A 25,253-nucleotide genomic window follows, 5' to 3' on the forward strand; every position below is an offset into this window, starting at 1 on the left:
TAGATATCCTAGTGTTAACTCTAAAACTCAGAGGAGAGAGAAGCAAATGAATTTTGAAATATTTATTAATATCCCAGAAATGTTTATATCTTAAAATATAAACATTTATAAGAACTGTAAATACCCACATTTATCAATAAAAAACAAAAACAGGTAGGCATGGTGGCACATACTTTTAATACTAGCTCTCAGGAGGCAGGGCCGACAGATTTGTGCATTCGAGGCCAGGCTGATCTGTAGAGCTAGTTTCAGGACAGCAAGAGCGACACAGAAAACTAATATTCATTAGCAAAAAACATTTGGGCATAAAACCTACAGAAGCCTATCTTCTGTTAGAGGTAAATTTTCTAAATAGTACTTGAAGCTTAAAAAAGAAAGTGAAATTTGAGTCTCGGTTCAGTTGCACAGACCGTATCTCTGGGACCTCCGAGGGCACCACTGACTGCCTGCCTGCAGTACTGACTGACTGTCTGCAGTACTAACTGACTGTCCGCCTGCAGTACTGACTGACTGCAGTACTAACTGACTGTCTGCAGTACTAACTAACTGACTGCCTGCAGTACTAACTGACTGTCTGCCTGCAGTACTAACTGACTGTCCGCCTGCAGTACTAACTGACTGTCCGCCTGCAGTACTGACTGACTGCAGTACTAACTGACTGTCTGCAGTACTAACTGACTGTCTGCAGTACTAACTAACTGACTGCCTGCAGTACTAACTGACTGTCTGCCTGCAGTACTAACTGACTGTCCGCCTGCAGTACTAACTGACTGTCCGCCTGCAGTACTGACTGACTGCAGTACTAACTGACTGTCTGCAGTACTAACTGACTGTCTGCCTGCAGTACTGACTGTCTGCCTGCAGTACTGACTGACTGTCCGCCTGCAGTACTATCTGACTGTCCGCCTGCAGTACTAACTGACTGTCCGCCTGCAGTACTAACTGACTGTCTGCCTGCAGTACTGACTGACTGTCTGCCTGCAGTACTGACTGACTGTCTGCCTGCAGTACTTACTTCTGGATGACGTTCTGCAAGCTCAGCATCATCCCCAGTTCTCCCTTCATCTTTTCTCTGTTCGCACGACATTCAGCCAAGTATCGGAGCGCCTGCAAGCAAAACAAGAGTCAATTCACACATCGAAACTGCTCAAAATAAATGTCACCTATAACTTACTGCAAAAGCACGAAGAAAATAAGTGTTTTTATTTTTAGCACCAACTGATTTTTAATTCTCCTTTAACTGTGACATTCAAAGAGACCTCCTAGTAGCTGTGAAAACTGAATGTGCACTATGAAATGAACATTCTGACCTTATCTGCAAGATCAAAATTATGCTGTTTCATGTTCTTCATCATTTCATCTTGACAAGGTCATAAGGAACTATACTCCATTTATTAACCTCAAAAAGTAATTCCACCAAGGCTCCTTGGCATCATCAGAATCCACTTTTCCCACTACAGCAAGTCCTGGATACTCCAACACAACAGAAAAGCAAGTTTTGGATTTAAAAATCACATCTCATCATGATAATAGAGAACTTTTAGAAGGACATAAATAACTATCTTCAAGAAATACAGGACAACACAGGTAAACAGGTAGAAGATCCTTAAAGAAGAAACACAAAAATCCCTTAAAGAATTACAGAAAAACACAACCTAACAGGTGAAGGAATTAAACAAAACCATCCAGGATCTAAAAATGGAAATAGAAACAATAAAGAAGTCACAAAGAGAGATAAACCCTAGAGATAGAAAACCTAGGAAAGAGATCAAGAGTCATATTTTGCAAGCATCACCAACAGAATACAAGAGATAGAAGAGAGAATCTCAGGGGCAGAAAATACCATAGAAAACAATGACACAACAGTCCAAGAAAATGCAAATGCAAAAAGCTCCTAACCCCAAACATCTAGGAAATCCGGAACACAATGAGAAGACCAAGCCTAAGGGTAATAGGTATAGAAGAGAGAGAAGATTCAGAAGAGCCAGTAAATATCTTCAACAAAATTATAGAAGAAAACTTCCCTAACCTAAAGAAAGAGATGCCCATGAACATACAAAAAGCCGACAGAACTCTGAAAAGACTGAACTACAAAAGAAACTCCTTCTGTCACATAATAATCAAAATACCAAATGCACAAAACAAAGAAAGAATATTAAAAGCAGTAAGAAAAAAAGATCAAGTGACATATAAAGGCAGACCTATCAGAATTACACCAGAATTCTTACCAGAGACTAAGAAAGCCAGAAGATCCTGGGCAGATGGCATACAGACCCTAAGAGAACACAAATGCCAGCCTAGGCTACCATACCCAGCAAAACTTTCAATTCACATAGATGGAGAAACCAAGATATTCCATGACAAAACCAAATTTACACAATATCTTTACACAAATCCAGCACTACAGAGAATAATATAAGGAAAACTCCAACATAAGGAGGGAAACTATACCCTAGAAAAAGCAAGAAAGTAATCTTTCATCAAGTCTAAAAGAAGATAGCCACACAAATGTAATTCCACCTCCAACAACAAAAATAACAGGAAGCAACAATCACTATTCCTTAATATCTCTTAACATCAATGGACTCAATTCCCCAATAAAAAGACATAGACTAACAGACTGGGTACGTAAACCAGACCCAGCATTTTGCTACATACAGGAAACACACCTCAGTGACAAAAACAGACACTACCTCAGAGTAAAAGGCTGGAAAAAATTTGCCAAGCAAATGGTCCCAAGAAACAAGCCAGAGTAGCCATTCTAATATAGAATAAAATGGACTTTCAAGCAAAAGTTATTAGAAAAGATAAGGAAGGAACCTTCATATTCATCAAAGGAAAAACCCATCTTCTACAGAGACTCCAGGTAAACGATGTCTTCTGGTGATATGTCAACCATCAGACATAGACCCAGCCCCCTATACGTCTATGGATACACAATTAGAACTTCCAAAGCTTGTTAAAGTACCTCAGTGTTCCCTTTGGCATCACATATAGAAATTGGTATAATTCAGGGCACAGTAATTGGCTCCCATATAAAGACAACACATGTATTCCTGAAGCAGACCAGATGGAAAGGGGATCAAGGAGAGTGGAGAAAAGGGAAGACAGGTGAGGACATGAGGAACTGTAGGTTTGGTCATGTTAATAAAAATATTCCTCAATAACAACAAAGAGTAGTTCCAATAGCCATCATCTCCCTAGATGTTTTTGCTCATTACTTAAATTGTTGGGGACAAAGCATACAGTGAGCTTTACAAATAAACTGAGTCCTGTTTTTATTACACCTTTCAAATGTATTTTTAAGTAGAAAACAAAGCAACAACAACAACAAAGGCAAATGGCAGTGCCTGCAATCTCACCATGAAGGAGGCTGAGGTAGGAGAGTTTGCTGTGAGTCAAAGGTTAGCCCTGACTGCATAATTAAGTCTCAGTGTCCCCTGGGCTACAAGAAACCCTATCTCAAAACATCAAAATAAATAAAAAGAAAATTACAAGATGAACTGATGGCCGCATCTCTGAGTTAGGGTCTTTTTCAAGTCCTTTTTCTCTCACAATTAGCACGTTTTTGTCACTATTTCCCTCTGAGGTTGTTTGGATGTGTCCCTCTACATCTAAACATTGCTGTCATCCCCAGACTTCATCATCATCATCCACAGCTATCTCAGCCTACTTAGCATTCATATTTCCATTGGGCCTTTGCCTTTCAAATCACTTCCATTGGGCCTTTGCCTTTCAAATAAAAAATGCTACATGGCCCACCCACTGAGATGCCACTATGATATCCAAGTCTGTGGTAGACACTATGATGTTCAAGTCTGTGGTAGAGAGATGAGAGAAAGAGAAGTGGAATGCTTTGAGCACTGTAGAGAAAGATGGAACCGGGGCAAGGCAAGTCCTGGTCCCTGCTACCACTGAGGGTTAAATCTGGGTCTACAGCCAGACAGCAACAAGTGTCTGTTAATATCTGTGGCCCATGATACTACCAAAGGCCATGTGGATGTCTCTGGTCTGACTGCTCCCCATGACCATGCTGATATTCAAGGGCTGAGCAGAACTGGCCCAGTTCCTCACTGGCTGAGGCACTCAGGAGAGCTGGCCCCACACCTCACCTGGGTAGCAGCACAGTAGAGCTGGCACTGGTAATAGGGGCACACAGGTAGGCTGGCTCTGAGGATGTGAGAACAAGAGAGCTGGCTCCTCACCCCCCTCCTCACTGTGGAGGTCATGAGTACGGGAGAGCAGGTCTTGTACCTGTCCCTGGGAGTACAGTAGAGCTGATCCTATTAGCAGGGGATCAGATGAGCTGGCCCTGAGAGCATGAGAGGGGGAGTTGGCCTTGGCCGTTGGGTCAGCTAGACAGGACAGTGCTGGCTAGCTGATCTGGTGGAGTGGGTACATGGCGGAGAGTTGCTAGGCTGACCTACAGAGTCACCACCCAAGCCCTGATCCAGGGCTTTGAGTTGAGCTATTCCATCCACATCGATTCATCTATGAATTGCTGGAGCGCATAAAGGCAGAGAGGCAAAGGTGCAAGATCTCCATGACAGAGGGCAACAACTGACTATCCAAGGGGAGTCCCAGTGAGGTTCCAGTGCTGACCACACGCCAGAGGCTTCAAACCAGACCAATGACTCATTGCAATGAACATCTGCAGGTAAAGATGTTGGAATAAAGGGTGTACTGTGATACACTACAGCTTCCACAGCAAGAATTCCAGAGACCTCCAGAAGGGAAGAGATTCCTGTTTGAGTACTAATGTGCATTTTGAAGCATACAAAGCCACATGATGAGGGAATAACCTCACCAGAAAGTAAAACAACAAACCCTGAACTCAGCCTGGGCTGTGGGCAGTTTAGGATGACATTTGCCAGAACAACAAAGACCTCCCCACACATAAGGCACTGGGGACAGTGCTGGGATGTTTTCACCTAGGCAGTGGAGGTGTCATAAATTGCATACAGTCTAACAAATCCTAAAGTAGTCTCAAAAATCAAACTGGCCCCAAGTTATCCTAAATCCAACAGTAAACACAGTTCAAGAGTATTTTATAGGAATATTTAAAACAATTTCAAAAACCCACAATTAAAAGATTTTAATGCCTGGCATAATTAGAAAATCATCAGATTAGAAAAAAGTGCAGGTAAAAATAACTACATCCAGAATAGGGAGGCACAAAGTAATCAAAAGGCAAACTAGAGATTATAAAGTAGAAAGGCATCAAAAGAGAGATTCTCCACTCCATGTCTGAGGATGAGAATGAAAAACACCAGGCAGAGACATTAAGGTGGCAAGGGCTTCTACAGGACGAACATTCAACATGAAACAGTTTAGAGATTACAAATAGAGCAGTGCACTTTAAAATGTAGCATCAGAACCAGCCAAAGTAAAGTGCAAAACCTAAGAAAAGAGATGAAATAAACGGGCATAAAGGATCAGTGCCTACAGGACAGCATATGCTAACATATGTGGATGTAGGCATTGGGAAGGGGAAAGACTTTCACTAAAAATTAAAAATAAAAACCTTCAAAAAAATGGATGGCAATTTGAACATGGAGAAAAACATGGAGATTTAAACCCACAGACCCAAGGAATTCAACAAATTCCAAGTAAAACAGTAAAAACAAAATACATCCAAATTTGTAACACACATATTAATCATCTCCTGAAAAACAGTAATATCGTCACAGATAAAGTCACAAAAAAAATTATCAGGATAGCATTTACTCATTAACAGTGGTTAAAGGGCTTGCCATGGAAACCTGATGGCCTGAAGTCAATCTCCAGAATATACAGGAGGAGGGAGGAGGAAGAGAAAATTCACTCTTGAAAACTGTCCTTTGACCTTCACAAATGAGCCCTGTCTGTCTCTCTCTCTCTCATACAAACACACAAGCATGAGAGAGAGAGAGAGAGAGAGAGAGAGAGAGAGAGAGAGAGAGAAGGCATTATACAGAAAGAAACAAAATATAGAAAAGAACGAAGAAGCTTAACAGTGGCCCTTGAGATGGGAGTGTGTAAATTCACTTGCCACAGAGCCTGACAACCTGAGTTTCATGGTTAGCCTCACATGGTAGAAGGAGAGAACTGACTACTGCAAGTTGTTTTCCAACCTTCATACATGCACACACACAGAAGCATAAAAAATGCTCAAAACAAGTACACCACTTTTCTTATCAGAAATCACGTGAGTTGGCAGCCTGATGCGGTGGCTTACTCCTGTATCCCCAGCACACCTGCCGGCCTGCTGAGGCTGAGGCTGAGGCTGAGGCTGAGGCAGACAGACTCAGGCAAGTGTGGTTTACACCGTAAGTTTAAGCCAGCCTGGACTACAAAGTAAGGTCCAGGCCAGCTAGGGATAAATGAGACCCTGTCTCCAAACGAAACCAAAATTGGAGACAAGCTTGAACTACTGGGCAACAGCATTCCAATCCCCATTCCTCCCTTCCCCCCAAATCCTCTAAAGGTTCAAGAAGCATCATATTTGAAACTGTGTATGGTAGCACATGCCTGTAATCCCAGCATCTGCAAGACAGAGACTGGCAGGTCTCAAGTGAGGGTCTGTCACAGACAAAAACAAACAAAAAAACCCACCATATTTTACATATTTTAATATATTTTAAAGGTAACTAAATGCTTTAGCTAGGTGCTTGCTTAGTATGTGTGAGGTTCCAGTCCAATCCTGAGTATCACACAAAGATTAAAAGAACACTAACTGCTTAAAGCAGTATGTATGCATGTTTACATACCATAGAAACACAGAGAGGTATGATATATGATGAAAATAACACAGCGATAGGAAAGGGAACACATGACACAGCAGGTGCTAATGGTGACAAGGAAGCCATGAACCACTTTTCCTATTTAATATCAATGCCTAAGGTGAAGACAAATGATCTTCATATGGTACACTAAGATATAACATGCTGTTGTGTGATTCTCACATCACATATAAAGCATATGATCATGTCAAAGTGGACAAGTAAGTTGAAAATGCATATTATCAAACTGGGAGTGACCACTGAACTAAAACAAAGTTTTGACATATGCTATGAAAGGGCAATGATTAAAATGACACATGCATGTCATCCTGTTTAGAACTTCAGCCCACTGGCCTCAAGGCTTCATTGGTTCCAGCTCCCTTTCGCCTCAGACTGCCGCCTATAATAATCTCACCATTTAGCCACTCCTGCCATGAACCTATTCTAAGTACCTTACAGCCATTCTGCCCAACTTACCTGGCCAAGTACCAACCCCTGGATAAATCCAGCTATTAGGCCATCAGAGCCTATAGCAGGCCTGAAGTGGGAAGAAAAGTAGTTTAATAATCCAGCCATAGGATTGTATTAATCCAATACTACTGCACTAAGCAGTTCTCAACATTGATGAGCAATTTACCCTCCTCCACAGTAAACAGCTTATCCTAATTTCTATACTTAAAAAACTCTCCTCAAAAAATTACCTACTCTGGCCAGCTGTGAAGGCGCCATACCTGTAGTTCCAAACTAAGAAAGATGAAACAGAACAGGTTTCATATAGTAAGAGATTCTATTTCCAAAACAAAATAAAACAAACAAAAAAGAGTTGGTCCAGCCTGTAGCACTATTTTGAAGACTGTATTCTTTTAGGAAGGTCTGGCTAAATTAATTGTGGGGAAAGGTAGACCCATCCCCAGCCACTGTTCAGCTGCTTCACATTTACTGTGATTTCAGAAGTCTACCACATGTTCTCACCTCCATGGACTCATGAACTGAGCTGCTCTTATCATGCCTTCCCCGTAAACTAAATCCCTCTGAAAAGACAAGTCATAAGAAAACTTCCCTCCCTTGTGCAGTTTCTGCCTGTTATTTGATCAAAACGACTTATCTCATGTAACCCAGGCTGGCCTTGAATCCCTGACTCTCCTACTCCACCTTTTATGTGCTAAGATTAGCAGCACAGACCCACCTCTTATACAGACATGGAGCACGCAGAGCAAAGAACATGTGTGGTGACCTCATGTGCCCATCATTTGGCATCAGTCACTCGATGGTCTGACTTCATCTCTCTCCCCTGTCATAACTGATCTAAATATTCACTAAATATTTCACTACATCTCTCAGAAATTTGGTTTTGTTGTTATTTATGATTTTGAGATGTTCTCACTGTATATACCTGGCCAGCTTGAAACTAACTATGTAGTTACTCTGGCCTTGAACTCAGAGGTCCACCAGCTGCTTTCTCCCACATACTGGGATTAAAGGTGTATGGCACCGTGCCAGGAAGAAATTAGCTTTTAATTATCTTACCAAAATCCTACCCAAATGACTTTCTCAAAAAGTAACAACCTTCCCTTCAAGTATAAACACATTTTTATTGTCTAATGACTAATGACACAACAGCAAGGCATTTTGCTTTGCTTTGACAAAGAGTCTCACTATCCACCTAACTGCCCTAGAACTCACTATGCAGACCATGCTGGTCTGCAACTCAAGAGATGCCTACCTCTGCCTTTTTAGGTGCCAGTATTAAAAGTTTTCACCACTATACATGAGAACACTAACACCACACATGAAAACATTACATTTTTTTAAATTTGACTTTTATATTATTTATTTTGCGTGCATGTCCCTGCATCAGAACATAATGCATGGAAGCATGAGACAACTTGCGGAAGTTTGTTTGCTCTCTCCTTCTGACATGTGGGTTCCAGACATCAATTCAAGTCATCAGGCTTGGCCGCAAGCACTTTTACCTGTCACTTGTTGTCCATAAAAGACTTTATATTTTTTAAAATTGTTTTTCTTGCATATATGGGTATTTGCTTATATGTATACTTGTATACTACAAACTAAGATATTCTGTAAGAGTAGTCTAAGTTCTTAACTGCTGAGTCTAACTAGCCATCATAAGATTCTTAATGTCATTTACCATATGCTGTATATTCACTTTCAGCCACTTAAAAATTGCTTATGATGAATTCGCTTAAACCAGGATATAAGTCAGGTCCGCAATTAACATTTGACTGATATATCTCTTAAATAAAATGCATAGGGTAACTATCTATAAGAGGAGGCTCTGAGGTTAAGTCCTGTTCCCCAGTTGGTTCTTGATTTGTCAATAAGAAGGCCAGGGACAATTGCTGGGCAGAAGGGACAGGCAGGACTTCCTGGTCCCAGGAGGAAAAGACACAAGGAAGGGGAAGAAGCTTTTCTACCATGCTTTGGAGGAAGAATAATGAAGCAATCATGTATGGCCTGGGGTAGAGGGTGGGGGTGGCGCTTAACATCCATGACATCCTGATTTTAACTCTTTGTACTAAAAAGTGCCTTTCTGAACTGAAGAATTCTCTTAATTGATGGCCTAGGGAACATTAGAAGGCTTGCTAAACACATATAAAGTCCTGGGTTTGAGCTCCAACTACACACACACACGCTATACATTTTACACACACAGAGGGTATGGGGGATGAAAATTGTTACAAGCTGGGTGTAATGAGGTATGTATGCCTGCCTGCAGTCAAAAGATGACTTGTGCCTAAGAGCTGGAAGATCAGCCCAACCAACACAGCAATACATCCATGTCAAAAAAGAAAAAAACAAAAACAAAAACAAAAAAAAAAAAAAACCAATACCCAAACTAACAATAGATCACCATGTTAACTGAAAATACCAAGGGCCAGAACATTCTATATAAGTGTTATAGTTATCATTTACATTAAAGAACAAAATCAACATGTTGTTATTTGTGTTAACAAACTACATATATGCCATGGTTTCCCTGTCTTTTACATGCCACAATACAGACTGTTATCAAAGGTCTTTGAAAATTCTTACTTGCATGGTTAAACAACAAAGCAAAGTATTAAAAGCAACTTACAAGCAAAGCTGAGTGGACGACAGAGGGGTTTGGATGGTCCATAAACAAAATGAGGCCAGGCAAACATCCCTGGTCCTGGACGATGGCTCTTCTATTTAATGGATCTGCTGCTAAATCCCGTAGCTGGTTAACTACTGACAGAGCATCAGGCTCTTCATTCACAGTAGAAGAGGATGAATTCATCTTCTATGACATGCACATGAATAAAAGCTTCTTAAATTCTGTAAAGAGAGTAGAAGTCAGGTTGACATAATTAGTTCTCGTCTGCCAAGGTCGACTAGGATTCCATTTTTTCTATTTATTTACTTACTGAGACAGGTCCCATACTCCAGATGGCCTCAGACTCACTATGCTGCTGATGTTGTCCATGTATTCCTCATCCTCCTGCCTCTGCTTCTCAGAAGCTTGGATTACACGCAAGCACCAGCTATGCCTAGCAATGGTACCTTTAAGTAACTACATTATAACTTTAGAAAGAAGCAGATGAATCTAAATCACACACACAAAAATAAGGACTGGCAATTCGAAAGCTTGTGAAAAATAAAATGAACATAAGCTGAGGAAAGAAATCAAGTTATTTATATATGCGAAAGAACATATGCCATCCTCAATATTCCAATAAATCCCATTTTAGCAATACATATTTTAACACTAACGTTCCAATAAACACGGTCTTTACGTACAAGCTTGTAACCTTTGCTCTCCCTTTCAAACTGTAACACTGCCAGGACTTTTCCCTCCTAGAACATTTCTAGGCCTAAAACAAATGCCTCAAGGAAAAGTAGTGAGCTGACAGCTTGGGCTTTTCTTACTCATCTGTGGGGGAGGGAGTAGGGAGAGACACACAGCAAACTATCTACAAAAGACAATCTCCTAAGGAAAAGGACAGCACCAAAGCAGGCCCTTGCCAGGCACTGTGGCCCACCTGTAATGCAAGCTACCTTGGAGACGGAGGCAGGAAATCTCAAGTTCAGGCCCACCTGGGTGACTTATTAAGAAAGACCCCAACTCAAAATGAAAACTGTGTCCAAGGAACTAGCTAAGTGGTAGAGCACTGCCTAGCACACCTTAGTTTCTGAGTCCAATTCCAAACACGGGGAAGGAAAAAAGAGAGGAGAGAAAGAAACAATGAAAAAGGGATTCTCTGCAAGAAGCCAAGAGTCTACCCTGTGTCTCTAATCTGTGCTTCAACCAAGCAAGCTGGGAGACCATGGTGAAAATGAACTGAACATAAGTCCATGAAGCCATCTCTGTTTATGCCATCTCCTAGTGCCTCACAGAAGAGCAGTAGGAAGCAGGAATAGAATCTGAGGTGATACAGACAGTGAAACAGTCACAGAGAAGTTAAATATTTGTTCCAAGTCACCAGGGCACTAAGTATAGACCTGGGACGAAATCTTATTTATTAGTGTTTTCTGCCTCTCAGCTCTCTTTCTACTTCCCAACCCATCCTTTTAAATTCAGCACATCTTTCCTCCAGAGAAGTAACTGGCAAATCTGGGTTTTGTAGGTCACACCTATAATCTCAACAACAGGCAGGAGGATCATGAGTTCATGAGTTCAAGGACTAGGTTACATTGTAAGTCTTTGCTTTAAAAAAACAAAAAAACAAAAAAAACAAAAAAAAACAAAAACAAAAAAACAGAGCACTTGAGAAAATCTAATAATGTACAAGAAGACATGTAAAAGCCAAAGAAACAAGCATTAAGAAATAAGTTTCATAAATGCAAAAACTTAAAAATCAGTAACTTAAACTAGTCAGACTTTATATTATATTCCTCATGCTAAAGAACATACAGATGTTAACAAACATAAATGGATAGAACTGTTCATAAAACTCCAGAAAAACTACTAAAGTTATTTTGTTGGCAAAGATAACAAAGTTACACTGGACTCAACACATACAGAGATATACAGAGATAAAGAGCAGAACAGTGTCCTCCTGGAGGAAAGAGTGATAATAAGTATTTCCTAGGCAGGAGCATAGACTGTGACCTCAGGACTTCAGAGGCTGAGGCAGAAAGCTCAGTCAGCCTGGCACCACCCTGACTCAGAGAGGTACTCTGGAACACTGACCTGGGCTCCATCCTCAGTAATGCAAAAGATCCCTTATGCATCCAATGCAGGAAGTCTCCCAGACAGGCCAGACCTAGGTTTGGTCACTTAGGAACTGTTTTAAGGGCCTGGAGAGATGGCAGCACAGTTAAGAGTGCTTCCTGCTCTTCAAGAGGAGCTGAATTCCCAGCACCCACCTCAGTGAGCTCACAACAGCAGTAACCTTGGCTCCAGGCATCCAATGCCTCTTCTGGCTTACAAAGGTACCTATGCACCAGTGGCATACACAGACACAGACATACAAACACATGTATATAAATAAAATCTTTTTAAGGTGGCTAGGATTTCAGAGAAATCCCTTAGAGGATAATCAGTGTTCACATCTGTAAAATGAAGTTGACAACACAAGCTACAAAAGAGCATAACGTATCAATGAAATGGCAATACAAAGAGCTCAGTCTATGCCTACTGTATAGGACATGTTCAACAAAAGGTAGTTTTCAGTTGCATGATTAGTGTCAGAATAAATAGCAATTTTAAAACCAGTAGTGGTCTTTAACTCATACCATATTGAGAATAAAATTAGGTATAAATAAATGTAAAATACACTATTTTGCTTGTTTTCTGAGGCAGAGTTTCTCTGTGCAACCCTGGCTGTACTAGAACTTGCTCTGTAGACCAGGCTGGCTTTGAACTCAAGAGATCTGCCTGCCTTCTCCTCTTCTGTGCTGGAATTAAAGGCATGCACCACTTCCACCCAGCTAATACACATTAATATTTTTAATCTGCAAGCAAATTCAAAGAAAACTCTATTTAAAATCAAAATAGTATGGCTACTTTTGCTATTCTAAAAGTCAGGATAAACGAAAAGACAGTGGATTGCACACACGTGTGAGACTACCAGGTTTAGGATTTGTGGTCATTCAGGGCCCTCCATCAGCACCTGAATATCCTTGCTTATAAATATTAGCTTACCCCACATATTTTGGGCTGTCAATGGCACAAGTCTCAACAAACGTAGAGGAAGAACCAGACACTCAACTATGCATGGTGGCACATGCCTATAATACCTACAATTCTGAAGTTGAGAGGAAGTAGGGAGAGGTTCAAAGTCATCCTGATTGATACATTGTAAGTTTTAGATCAGTCTTTGCTATATGAGATCCAGTGTCAAAAGCAAAAGCAAAAAGCACGCACTGTAAGACGGCTCAGTGAAAGCGCTTGCTGCCAAACCTGACGACTAAGTCCCATATTTGGAACCCAAACATGGGAAGAAGAGAACCTACCCCACAACTTGTCTCTGACCTCCACCCTTGGCACATGGTGGCATATGAGCACCAATATGTACATAAACCTACATACAGTAAATGAATGCATGCTAACATACACTCACCACAACAAGGCCCAACACAGAAAAGAGTGGTTTTTTCCGTGTCCAGGCTTTGACGCTGTAGCAGTCTGTTTTTATCTGTCATCCTTCCATAACTACTCAATGGAGATTATCCCTTAAATGCTATATATAATTTTCCTGTACCTTTAAAATGGCCTGCAGTCAAAATATCTTAAAACTTCCAGTCCTCAAACCCTACTCATAAGAACTCAAACTAGCGTCTACCCAGGGAAGAGTCAGGAATATCAGGCAATGACAGAAACTCAACAACCAAAGCAAGGAGAGTTGTGGTCAAATGTCACAGCAACTACACCTTTTAAACAAGGTAAGAAAAGCAGGCAGGCGGTCTCAGATTTGCCCAAACTGCAGGTTTTACATAAAACTTCAAAGCAAGGCTATTCAATGTCAAAGGTTCATTTTATTTTAATATCTTGATGGCATCAGGTTACAGACACCACTTTTTGACTATGTAGTCTGAACTTTTCAAATAATCAATGTTTTAGCAGATTGCTGAGTTCACATAATCAATATTTATTTATCTTTTGAGACAAGGTCTCACTGTACAACCTAAGGTAGCCTCAAACTTGTAGCAACCATCCTGCTAAAGTTCCCCGAGTACTGAGATTACCTGAGCACATGCTCATGCCTGTCACAATAGATGACTTTATAAGAGAGTTGTGTTCGGGTGAGGAAGATAGAAACTGGCCTGGGGATGAAATGCCATAACCTTATTCCCTAGTGCCATATACACATACAATAAGAGAAAAACAGGAGGAGGGGCACAAGGCGGGACACTGGGACAAGGACAGACACATTCTCTATCTGCTTTCTAGAGTGACAGGATGACAGATGAGTTTACCACTGCCTTACTCAAAAGGTAGAACTTGGGAGATGAATGATGGCTGAGTGGTTAAAAGCACAAACTGCTCTTGCAGAAGACCCAGGTACAGCTCTAAACAGGCATGTTTGTTGTTCACAACCATCCATAACTCCATTTCCAGGGTATCTGATACCCTCTTCTGGCCTCCATGGGCACGTATGCAAATACACATAATTAAAAATTAATCTTTTTAAAAATGGAATCTGAAGTGCAATTTATGTACTGAATATTCTTTGTAGCTTTGTGTTCACTATCAACTTAGATTGTTTTAAGAGAAAATTTTCCTTCACAGGATGGAAAAATAGTTATATGTGATTACTGCAGGGTTTACTCCACACTTTCTCTATTCCAAATTTAGCAGACATCAAAATAAGTGGAGGAAAGGAATTAATATACAATGACATATATGTATGTATGTATGTATATAAAGATGCCATCGTAGAATCAATTACTTTGTATGCTAGTGTAGACCCTTGGCCTCCACAAATGTGCACAGACATGCACCCTATGTGCACACATGCATACTGACCATTGTGGAGAAGACTGAGTGGGCAGTACTGACTGAGCAAGCACAAGGACCTGCATTTGAATCCCAAGTGCCAGTGTAAAACAACAAAACCAAGCACAGTGGTGCACACCGGGTAATTCCAGTGCTGGGGCTACAGAGGCAGGTAGAGCTCTGGAACTCGCAGATCAGCCAGCTTAGCTCCTCCAGGTTCTGCAAGGACCCTCCCCCAAAAAAATAAGGTTTCAGAAAGAGATGGAGGAAGATACTCAAAGCTGACCTCAAACTTCCACAGGCATTCATACACACAGATACATACACAAGTGTGCGCGTGTGCACACACACAAGTGCACACAGCACAAAGAGGGACAAATAACTTTAAATAACCTGAAATGCTGACCTGGGCACATTTATACTAGCTAAAGAACCACAATGAAGATTAAAACAAATTAAAAAACCCTTTCCTTTCAGTGATGAATAGTGCATTAGCACAAACACAAATGTGCTTGTTTGTCTGTTTGTAAGTTGTATTTTCGATCAAAAGCACTAATGTCGAGAAGCATGAAGCTGCACAGCATCAATCAGTACAATTTCCTTGGGCCTATCCAAATTATCAGTAGGTGTTTTTAGAGGCTAGACCAAGATCTATGCATAGCAAATAATTTCTGGTGCAAATAAGAGCCTGAAACTTTACACTGGTATATAAATGAATACCTCTGAACACAGCACTGAAGTAGGGCTAAAGAGATGGCTGGGCAGTTAGAAACACTGGCTGACCTTCCAGAAGACCAGGCTCCAATTCCCAGCACCCAGAAAGCAGCTTACAACTCTAACTCCAGTTCCAGGGGATCCGATGCCCTCTTCTGTCACCAGGCATTCACATGGTGCAGACATATATGCAGTCAAAACAATCATAGAAATTACATTTTTTAAATTATCAAAACACTGAAAACTAAAACTCTCCGAAACACTATCTTTAATTATTGAGAATTGGGATACGTGAATCCAGCAGTTTGTTTCAGCTTTATCATCAAGTAACCAAATGAATAAACTGGAAAACCTGGGAGCAGTAGCAACTCTACCCCTTCCTTCCAAAAATAAACTAACTGGAAGGTCTTCATGACAAATATAAGAAACTGGGGGTGGGGGCTTACATATGGGGACTAGCCTGTGGCAAACATAAATAAAGAACACAAGGTTCTTTTAACCTGACTGTCAGCAGTAAATTAGCATTCCCTTTGTCTTAATTTGCTTTTACTTCTAAAACCAGCACCTGATGTCAATTACACGATTACAAGACAAGTTTGAAACTGTTAATACTGATACCTACTTTAAGATTTGGGAATGCTAAGTTAAAACTCTCAGGAGACACATTCATTTTCTGAAAAGGAAACCATCACTCTTACAAATGACAAAACTGTGAAATAAAAATTTTGTTCTTGTCTTTCTGTATCTCAGGCTGACTAGAGGTCACAGTGCATAGAATGTATGCCTTTACTCTTATTTCTCCTTACTTAGCTCTGGCTGACCTATGTAGCCTTGATGAGCCTGGAACTAAGAGAGATCTGCTGGCCAATCCCTCCCAAATGCTGGGATTAAAGACGTACACGATCATGGCCCTTATTTTCTCTTCCTTGGTTCTATGTGGACAAATACAACCCTATTCAAACTTTAAGGAGCACTGCGATCACCTAAGAGACCTGGATAAAAAGCAAGTTCAAGCCCAGTAGGTACAACAAGGTCTGGGAATCTGAGATGTCCAACCAGCTTCCAGATGAGGACTATACCGTTATCAGGCAGGAAGTCCTTGAAGCACGGAGTTAGAGACACGCGGGACATTTTATGTTTGGGCAGATGTCAGAAAGGTATTCCTCTTCTTTTAGCTTAGAATCACCACTTAATAAAAATATTTAGTTCTCACGTGCTAAGAGCTGCGGTGGGTACACACTTAGCCTAAATCCTTAGTGATTAAATAAGGTTGAAAAGCAACCACCACCATCTGAGAACTAAGAGATCTGCCCTGAGACCCGATCTGGCTTCTCCTTGCGATTAACTAACTGTTAACTCTTCTGGAATTGAGTTACCGTCTCCAAGCCTCAGTTTTTTCAGGTCTTGAGCGCATATCAGAGTGAAAGAAAATAAGAATGCAAGACAGTAAAATGTCTGGCAAGTACTATGCAAGCACAGAACTGCTAACCCAGTGGGAAACTTCTATTACAAGCGCTGGAGAGATAGAATCACGAAAGGAGACGCTAACTGCACAAATGCCCACCACCTGTGGACTCGGGTTTCTCTTGAATGAAGGCCTGCGCGCAGAGAGTAGCAGCCATTCCGGGTATACAGAAAGAATACCGAGACGTGGACAGCCGCTATGATTAGGGCCGGCTGGCTGGTCAAAATAGGAGGCGGGGAGAAGAGCAAGCGTCCGGAACCTACAGAGGCAGCCCGCGGGATGCCGGCAGGAGGCGGGCGCGGTGGAGAGCCCGCGCAGCAGCGGCCCCTCGGCCCCACCTCGGCCCGGGCTACGTACCCTCCAGAGCTCCGGGCGTCCGGAGCCTGCCGCAGCATCAGAGCCGCACCCACCACGGCGGACGACCGGCGGCGAAAACCCTGACCCGCGGCCTGACTCAAAGAACCACAGGGCTGAGTCGCTGGCGGCGGAGCTGCTGAAGGCTCCGCGGTGACCCTGTCACCTCTGCTGGCTTTATCAACCCATTGGCTGAGAATGCAGCAACGTGAGGAAAGACAACCAATCAGAGAAGGGATATTTTCAAACCTGGTCGCTCATTGGTGAACTAGACGGGACCTATGAGGACCCAGAACACTGAATTGGACCCAAGGGCTCGCCGTCCAGAGAGTGCTAAACAAATTTATATCCATCGCGGTTCCGCGACTACAATTCCCAGGGTTCCCGCGGCAGGAAGAGCTTCTTCTGTGTTCAGAAATTCAAACCAAACAGTCCACAGTCAGCTAGTTTCCCAGGTCTAATAAAACAACCTGTAACCCTTCATCCGCATCTGTGTTTACCCAGAATCTTCAGACGTTTTAGTTGAGTTTTTACTATGAACGTCGGCACTCTAATGTCTCTGGATTTCGTTCATTTCTTGTCAGTGCCGCTTTCTAGCAAAGCTACAGGTGCGAAGTGCTTTTACTGAGTTGGTTGAAGTGACTTGACATTGGAAAGAATTTTGTCTTTTTTCTTGTAAGGGACTTCTGTTCAGAGAAGTTTCTCCAGTTCATCATGAAGTTTTGATAATGCTGCTTTCTATTTATCAAAGTAGAGACATACTTGTTTTATCGATAGTAGTTACTGAGGAATTGCTCTGGATATGTTTTCCTTTCCAAATTATTTCTGGTATTGTAATCCAAATCTCACAGGCTATTCTGAAAATAATGCTTCCATCACATTCTTTGATTTTCTCTTTACAATCTGACTCTGACGTGTTGCTCACATATTAAAGTTTCAGAGCTTCTGTTGTTACTCTTGTTGTTGGAAGGAATTTGAAAGGGCTTTAGGGCTGATGAGATGGCTCAGCGGTTAGTAAATAGCACTGACTGCACTTCCAAGTGGTCCTGAATTCCCATGGTGGCTCAGAAACATCTGTAACAGGAGCTGATTTCTTCGGTGCGTCTGAAGAAAGTGACAGTGTGCTCATATAAATAAATAAATTTTAAAAAAAGAAAGAAAGGACTTTAACTTGGAAAGAGTGTGGAAGACATTATACCAGACTGTACTCTGCGCTATTATCTCCAATACTTTGTAAGTGGATTTATAAACCCAGATCGCCAGGACGAAATCTGATCACTAAGTAGGTTAAAGGCTGAAGGTAGATCATTTCAAATTCAAACCCAGTTTAAGCTAACTGGAGCTTCGAAGAAACTTAAAAAAAAAAAAAAAGTCCATCTCTTGAGTTTCTTAATGTTCCCTTATCTTATTATTATAAACCCAAAATGAAAACAAGAGCAAAATAGTATCTTACCTATGGGCAAAAACAAGTCTGTGTACTTTATTCACAAAGCCAAGAAAGGGATTGGTGGTAGGAGAACATTGAGCCTAAATTAAAAACAGTGAATGTAGAAAGCAGGGGGGAAAAAAGTCAATACACTAAGTCCAAGGGGCATATCCAGTCAAGCACAACCTATCTGGTTGAGTAAGTGAAGAATTGCCCAACATTCTAATAAAAGATGACTCAGTAACCCAGAAAGGTAAATTCATTATTTTTGCTAATGTTAATCTGCACCTTAGGAAAAGACACATAGCATTCTCAGAATTAGTAATTAATTTGAGCTTGTCGGTGAAAATATGTTTCACAAAGTCATTAGATATTGGAAGTTCACCATCTGAAACTGAATGTATTCACACTTACGCCATTAAAGCTCTACAGAGTCTAACCTTTCTGCAAAATGCCATTACCAAGAAAAGATGGCTTGAAACGAAAAGGCAAAGGAAGCCTTAACAAAAAATTAATTAGTGCTTCCTAAACTCCTGTGAATGGATTACAAGCCTCAGGGAGTCTTTTAAGTTTTTATGAATTCACATTCCTGGTTTAAAAGTGTCTGAACTTGACACCTAAGAAGTTGTGCTACCTACCACGATGACTCCTCGCTTGGGTCTTAGATATCTTGCCACAGGGTAGGCTGGAATATAAAGTTTCTTAACTGCTGTTGCTTAAGACAATATTCAGATCCTGGTAGTTTTATTTAACAGTTGTCTTTTGAATACCAACACCGTGCCAGAGACAGGCTTAGCTATGGTTAAAAGTGAAGGAAAAGCAGCCCTTTAAAGAGCTCAGTCACAGTGCTCGAAGAGCAGCAGCTTCTGGCATTTTACGATTGGATAATCCTTTTTCATTTTTGAAATTTTTAATCTTGTTTTTGATTTTCTTACAGGTACAGATTATATTACCCTTCCATCCATTTCCTCTATCTCTTTTTGTTACCCCTTCCCATTATCCTGCTTGCTCCCCCAAACAATTTCACTTCTACTCTCATGTCCTGTATGCATTCATGATTTTATGTGATTATATAAAATCTGGTGTCTTTGGGTCTCTATTGCTGCAGTGAAACACCATGACCAAAAAGCAAGTTTGGGAGGGAAGGATTTTCATTATTATAGGAAAACAGGACAGGAACTCAAACAGGGAGGATCCCAGAGGAAAGAGCTGATACAGAGACTGTGGAGGGGTGCTGGTTACTCAGCCTGCTTTCTTTTAAACCCAGGACCACTAGCCCGAAGGTGGAACCACCCACAATGGGCTGGGCCCGCCCCCATCAATGACTAATTAAGGAAATGCCTTACAGCCGAGTCTTATGGAGGCATGTTTCTCAATTAAGGTTTCTTGCTTTCAGATAACTCTATTAGTGTGTTTGACAAGTTGACACAAGACTAGCCAGCAGCCATAGGAACCACAAATCAAAGAAAATATGATATTTACCTTTCTGACACTGGCTTAATTAATGTAAGATGATCGTTCCCAGTTATGTGTTTTTCTACAAACAATATAACTTTATCCTTTATGGCTGAAAAGATTCCACTGTATGTGCATGCAACAATTTCTTCATCCGGGTGACTTGGCGACATCATTTAGCAATCACGGACAGTAGTATATTAAATAGTAGTGTGCAAATGTCTCTTAGATAGGTTATCTTGGTGTCCTTCAGCTAAATACACAGGAACGGCATAGCTTGGATTATATATTCAATTGATGTATAGTTTATTGGAAACTTCCATACCGATTTCCATAGATTCCAGGCTAGTTTACAGGTCAACAGCTGTGAATAAGAGTTCCCTTTCATCCACATCCTTGCCAGGATTAGTTTTCTGCCCTTCTAATTGGAGTACAATAGAATCTCAGATTGGTTTTGATTTACACTTCTCACATGTTGTTATTCAGGTCTCTCCTGTATTTCATTTTGTAGACTGCTCATTTCCATTCGCCCATTTAGTAAGTAATTGTGAGCTGTTCTTGTTCGGGTTTTTTCTTTTAGTTCATTGTATAGTCTGGATATTAATCCTCTGGCAGATGTATAGCTGGCAAAGATGTTATCCTATTCTGTTGGGTGTTCTTTATTAAGAATTTCCTTTGCAGCATAGGAGCCTTTCACTCTCATGGGCTCTTATTTGTCAGTTACTGGAATTATGTCCTGAGCAACTGGGACCCTATTAGAAAGCCCTTGCCTATGCTTATGTCTGGATGTCTTTTTGCTTACCTTTTCCTCTAATAGTTTCAAAGTCTTAAATCTTGTTCAAGATTCAAGTCTTGAATCAACTTCATCTGTTCAGAGTTGATTTTTACGCTGTATGAAAGATAAGTAGTTTCATGCTTTTATATGTGCATATCTATCTTAGTTAGGGATTTACTGCTGTGAACAGATACCATGACCAAGGCAACTTTTTTTTTTTTTATTAGCAAAAACAGATGGGACATTGCTGCTGGCACAAAATACATGTGTGTGTTTTTAAAAAATAATTTTATTTTTCTTGGATATTTTATGTATTTACATTTCAAATGTTATCTCCTTTCCCACCTCTCCCTTACCCCCTTACCCCCCCCACCCCGTCTCCATGAGGATGCTCTCATTCCCACCCACTCCAACCTCAACACCCTGGCATTACCTGACATTGGGGAAACAAGTCATCACAGGACCAAGGGCTTTTCTTCCCACTGATGCTGGACAATGTCATCCCCAACTCCAACTGTAAGGAGTTGACTTACAGGTTCAGAGGTTCAGTCTATTATCAACCAGGCAGGAGCATGGCAGTGCCCAGGCAGGCATGGTGCAGGTGCTGTTGAGAGCTCTACATCTTCATCTGAAGGCTGCTAGCAGAACACTGGCTTCTGGGAGGCTAGGATGAGGGTCTTAAAGCCCACACCCACAGTGGCACATCTACTCCAAAAGGGCCACACCTCCTAATAGTGTCATTCCCGGGGCCAAGCAAATACAAACTATCTGATTTTTCTAGCACTACTGGTTAAGCAGGCTGACTTTTCTCCAATGTATGTTTTGTTTTGTTTTACCAAAGTCAGGTGGTTATAGCTGTGCTGGTTTATATCTGGATCATGTATTCTTGCTCAATCTATCTGAATGTTTGTTTTGTTTCTTGTTTTTTTGGATGTTCTTTTTAAGCAGGGATGGTTGGGGGTTTTTGGAGGTGGGGGTTGTTTGCTTGTTTTTCTAATACCAAGCTGTTTCTGTTACTGTGTTCCATACTGTAACTCAGAATCAGGTGTCATGATGCCCCTGACATAATTCTTTTTGCTCAAGATTAGTTTCATTCTATGGTTTCTTTTGGGCTTCCAAATAAATTTTAATATTACTTTTCAATTTATGTGACAAATGGCTCTGTGTGTGTGTGTGTGTGTGTGTGTGTGTGTGTGTACGCACACGTGGGAGCGTGCACGCTTCCATGCTTATTGCAAGAATCAAGTTAGCTGTGTAGTCTTCACAAGAAACATGTTTCCCCGCTGAGCCCTCTAACCAGAGAGCTTTGAAATTTTGATGGGGGTTATTTTGTAAAATAGCCATTTTCACAATGTTCATTCTTCCAATCCATGAGCATGGTGATGAATGGGTCTTCTTCAGTTTCTTTTTTGAAAAAGTTTAACTTTTTTTTTTTTGCTTCTGTGGTTAAATTTACTCCAAAGTAATTTTTTGTTGTTGTTGTTTTGCTTGATTATTTTATTAAGGCAACTGTGCCTTGGGTTGCTTTCCTGCTTTCTTTCTTACATGTTAAACAACCCTTTTGATTTTCTTAGGACTTGGTAAATTGAGTCAGGAGGATCGGGAGTTCAAGGCCATCCTCTGCTATGTGGTAGGTTTGAGGCCAATCTGGGCCACAGGAGACCCTGTCTCTAAAATACAAGTTAAAAAAAATTGAGCCCATAGCTCTGAAATATGTATTCACTCACAAATTCTAGTCTTAAGTTCTATGTATTATCATATATATTTAAAGCACACAAATATAAATTGTTAAATCATGAGAAATAAAGATACATAGAGGTTCCAGCTGGCCATATAAATGAAAATAGATTTTAATATATACATCCTTTTCCCAAAAACTTCTAGGTGAATTAAAACTCAAATCTTCATATAATCTTTATTTTCATTGGATAGCTTAGACTGGCCTCAAACTTGTGATATTCTTGCCACAGCTTCATAAGTGCTAAAATTATAGGCATATTCACCATGCCTGGCCCTTAAGGACAACAACATACAACCTAGACATGAGGCACAGCGGTCAGGTGATTTAAACAATACAGGGAGCTTTTTAAAAAAAGACACATTGGCTTGCTTTTTTAAAAAAAATGTTTTTTGCACCCAAGAGGCAGAGGCAAACTGACTTCTGAGTTTGTGGCCAGCCTGGTCTACAAAATAAGATCCAGGACAGCCAGGTCTATAAGAGAAACCCTGTCTTAAAAAGGTTAAAAAAAATTCTTGGGCTGGGCCAAAGACAGAACTCTTGGGAGTTAGATGGTATCCTTGCCTATTAGTGAGTGCTACCCCAATGTGGGCTAAGACTGTCACAGCCTGCCCCCTGACAATGCAAGCCTGTTCTGCACCTGATCCCTGGAACGTGGATTAGTTACTTTCCTCTTGCTGTGATGACATTCAGTGAGCACAAGCAACTTAGAGGAGAATAGGGTTATTTTAGTTTGAGTCACAGAGGGATACAGTCTATCAAGATAGGTTAGACACGACAGCTGTTGCTTAGGGCTCACCTGGCAGTCTGGAGCAGACAGATCCCATTTTGTCTATGCACAATATTTAAACTAGGGTTTCTATGGCTGTGATGAAACACTGTCACAAAAGGTGACTTGGAAATGTTTATTTCCGCTTACAAAGCTACAGGACAGTCCAGCATCAAAGGCACTCAAAGCAGGAACACTGCTAATTGGCTTGCTCATTGTGGCTTGCTTAGCCTACCTTGTTGTAAAATCCAGGACCACCTACCCAGAGGAGGCATTGCCCATGTAGTAGCTGGGACATTCTACATCAATCATTAATCAAGAAAATGCCAAAACATAATTTCATACAGGCCAATTTTATGGAGGCATTTTTCTCAATCCCAAGTGACTCTATCTTAGATCAAATTAAAAAAAAACGGATAATTAACCACTTGTTAATGTTACACACCAAAACAACACTATTAAACAGTAACCTTTCCTTTCTTGCGTATCCCCCAGATCTCATATAGTAATATCATATATAAAACATTCCAATTTAAAATCGCTACAGTCTTTAAAAAGTCAAACACTGAACGTGTGGACTCTCTTTTAAATGTTCAAAATCTGTCTAAAACTCCAATGTTTCTAAAACTCCGAAGTTTCTCTAAAAAAAATCCAAAAGTTCATAACTAGGTTCCTATAAAAGTCAAAATAAGTTAAATGCCTTCCTAATCCAAGAGGGAATGACCAGGGCATAGTCACAATCAAACCTAAGCAAAACCGAAGTCGGACAGAATAAGAGGTCAGTGAGAAACTTCTGGAGCCTACTTAGGATCCTCTGGCCTCCAAAGGGCTCAGGCAGTTCTGTGTCTCTGGGTCTGCTACATACTGTACACACAGTTTGTCTTGGAGGCTCAGGCCTGCTTCTTTCTAAAGCAGCTGCTCTCCTCAGTGGTCGTTGAATTATACTGACCTCTCCAAAAGTCTGCTGTCTCCACTGCAAATGGGAGGCATATTTATCACGAGCTTCTCCTAGCTCTGTTTGGGGACTCTGACCTTGCCTCATGGTGCCACACCTCAACTCCTCTCTATGATGTGTTCAATACAGAGGCTTTTACTGAAACTGAGGCTGCACCTTCACTGATGTCCCCTCCTCAACTCTCTTCAGAGATTCCATACCTGCCACACAGTGTCAAAGCCTCAGCTTCTTTCTGTGACTCTGTCATGCCTTCAAGACCAGCACTGTTGGGTAACTCTTACACATTACCATTTGGCTGCCAGCATGAGATACAGCTTTGGCTCCCTCCATACCACAGCTTCTGTGTGGTGGCCCTGAGGAAGCACTTCTCAGAGGCTTTTGCCATAATGATGCTGGTCTCTTTTTAATGGCAGCTGATTCTTTAGTCCTAGCTGACCAGTATCAACTGTCCTAGGAAAGCAGTTTTGTTTTCATGATTTTGGTCTCTTGTTAATCACAGCCAATTTTTTTTCATTTCCCAGTGACTAGAGGTATGTATTCTTAATTCAAAATAACACATAAATAGCCCTGATAGTTAGTGACTTTGCTCCTCTTTTAAACTTCACAAGCCAGGCCTCCATTGGCGAGATTACTCTTCCAAGTTCGCACAACCACAGCTCATTAAGCGCTGAGCACTCCATGGCTTTTCTAGTGCAAAGTTCCAAAGTCCTTCAATATTCCTCCCGAAAGCACGTGCTCAGCTTTGCCACATCAATGTTCCACTCCTGGCACCAATTTCTGTCTTAGACGTTCTTTGCTGTGATTTAAAAAAAATGACCAAAAGCAACTTGGGGAGGAAAAGGTTTACTTCAGTGTATAGTTCCATATACATTTCATCATCTCAGGAAGCAGGAACTGAAGCAAAGGTCATGGGGCACACT

At 41.0% G+C, this 25,253-nt stretch overlaps 1 protein-coding gene across 2 annotated transcripts in view; it reads right to left on the minus strand.

The window, feature by feature from the left end:
* The window catches only part of Armc1 (armadillo repeat containing 1), a 44,023-nt gene extending 26,617 nt beyond the window's left edge, over positions 1-17,406 (minus strand). Inside the window, exons 1-3 of one of the 2 annotated variants that reach the window (NM_001106425.2) lie at positions 17,219-17,406; positions 9,859-10,079; positions 1,016-1,107 (exon numbers count right to left, since the gene is read on the minus strand). In NM_001106425.2, the coding sequence (NP_001099895.2) occupies positions 1,016-1,107; positions 9,859-10,041 (275 nt within the window). In that variant the 5' untranslated portion in view covers positions 10,042-10,079; positions 17,219-17,406. Of the gene's footprint in view, positions 1-1,015; positions 1,108-7,238; positions 7,300-9,858; positions 10,080-17,218 lie in introns of those variants that run through there. The other variant, XM_039101979.2, reaches the window with a different exon arrangement.
* Positions 17,407-25,253: the final 7,847 nt, after the last annotated feature.

Source organism: Rattus norvegicus, chromosome 2, assembly GCF_036323735.1.
Source record: "Rattus norvegicus strain BN/NHsdMcwi chromosome 2, GRCr8, whole genome shotgun sequence".
In the NCBI taxonomy this organism is placed as follows: domain Eukaryota; kingdom Metazoa; phylum Chordata; class Mammalia; order Rodentia; family Muridae; genus Rattus; species Rattus norvegicus.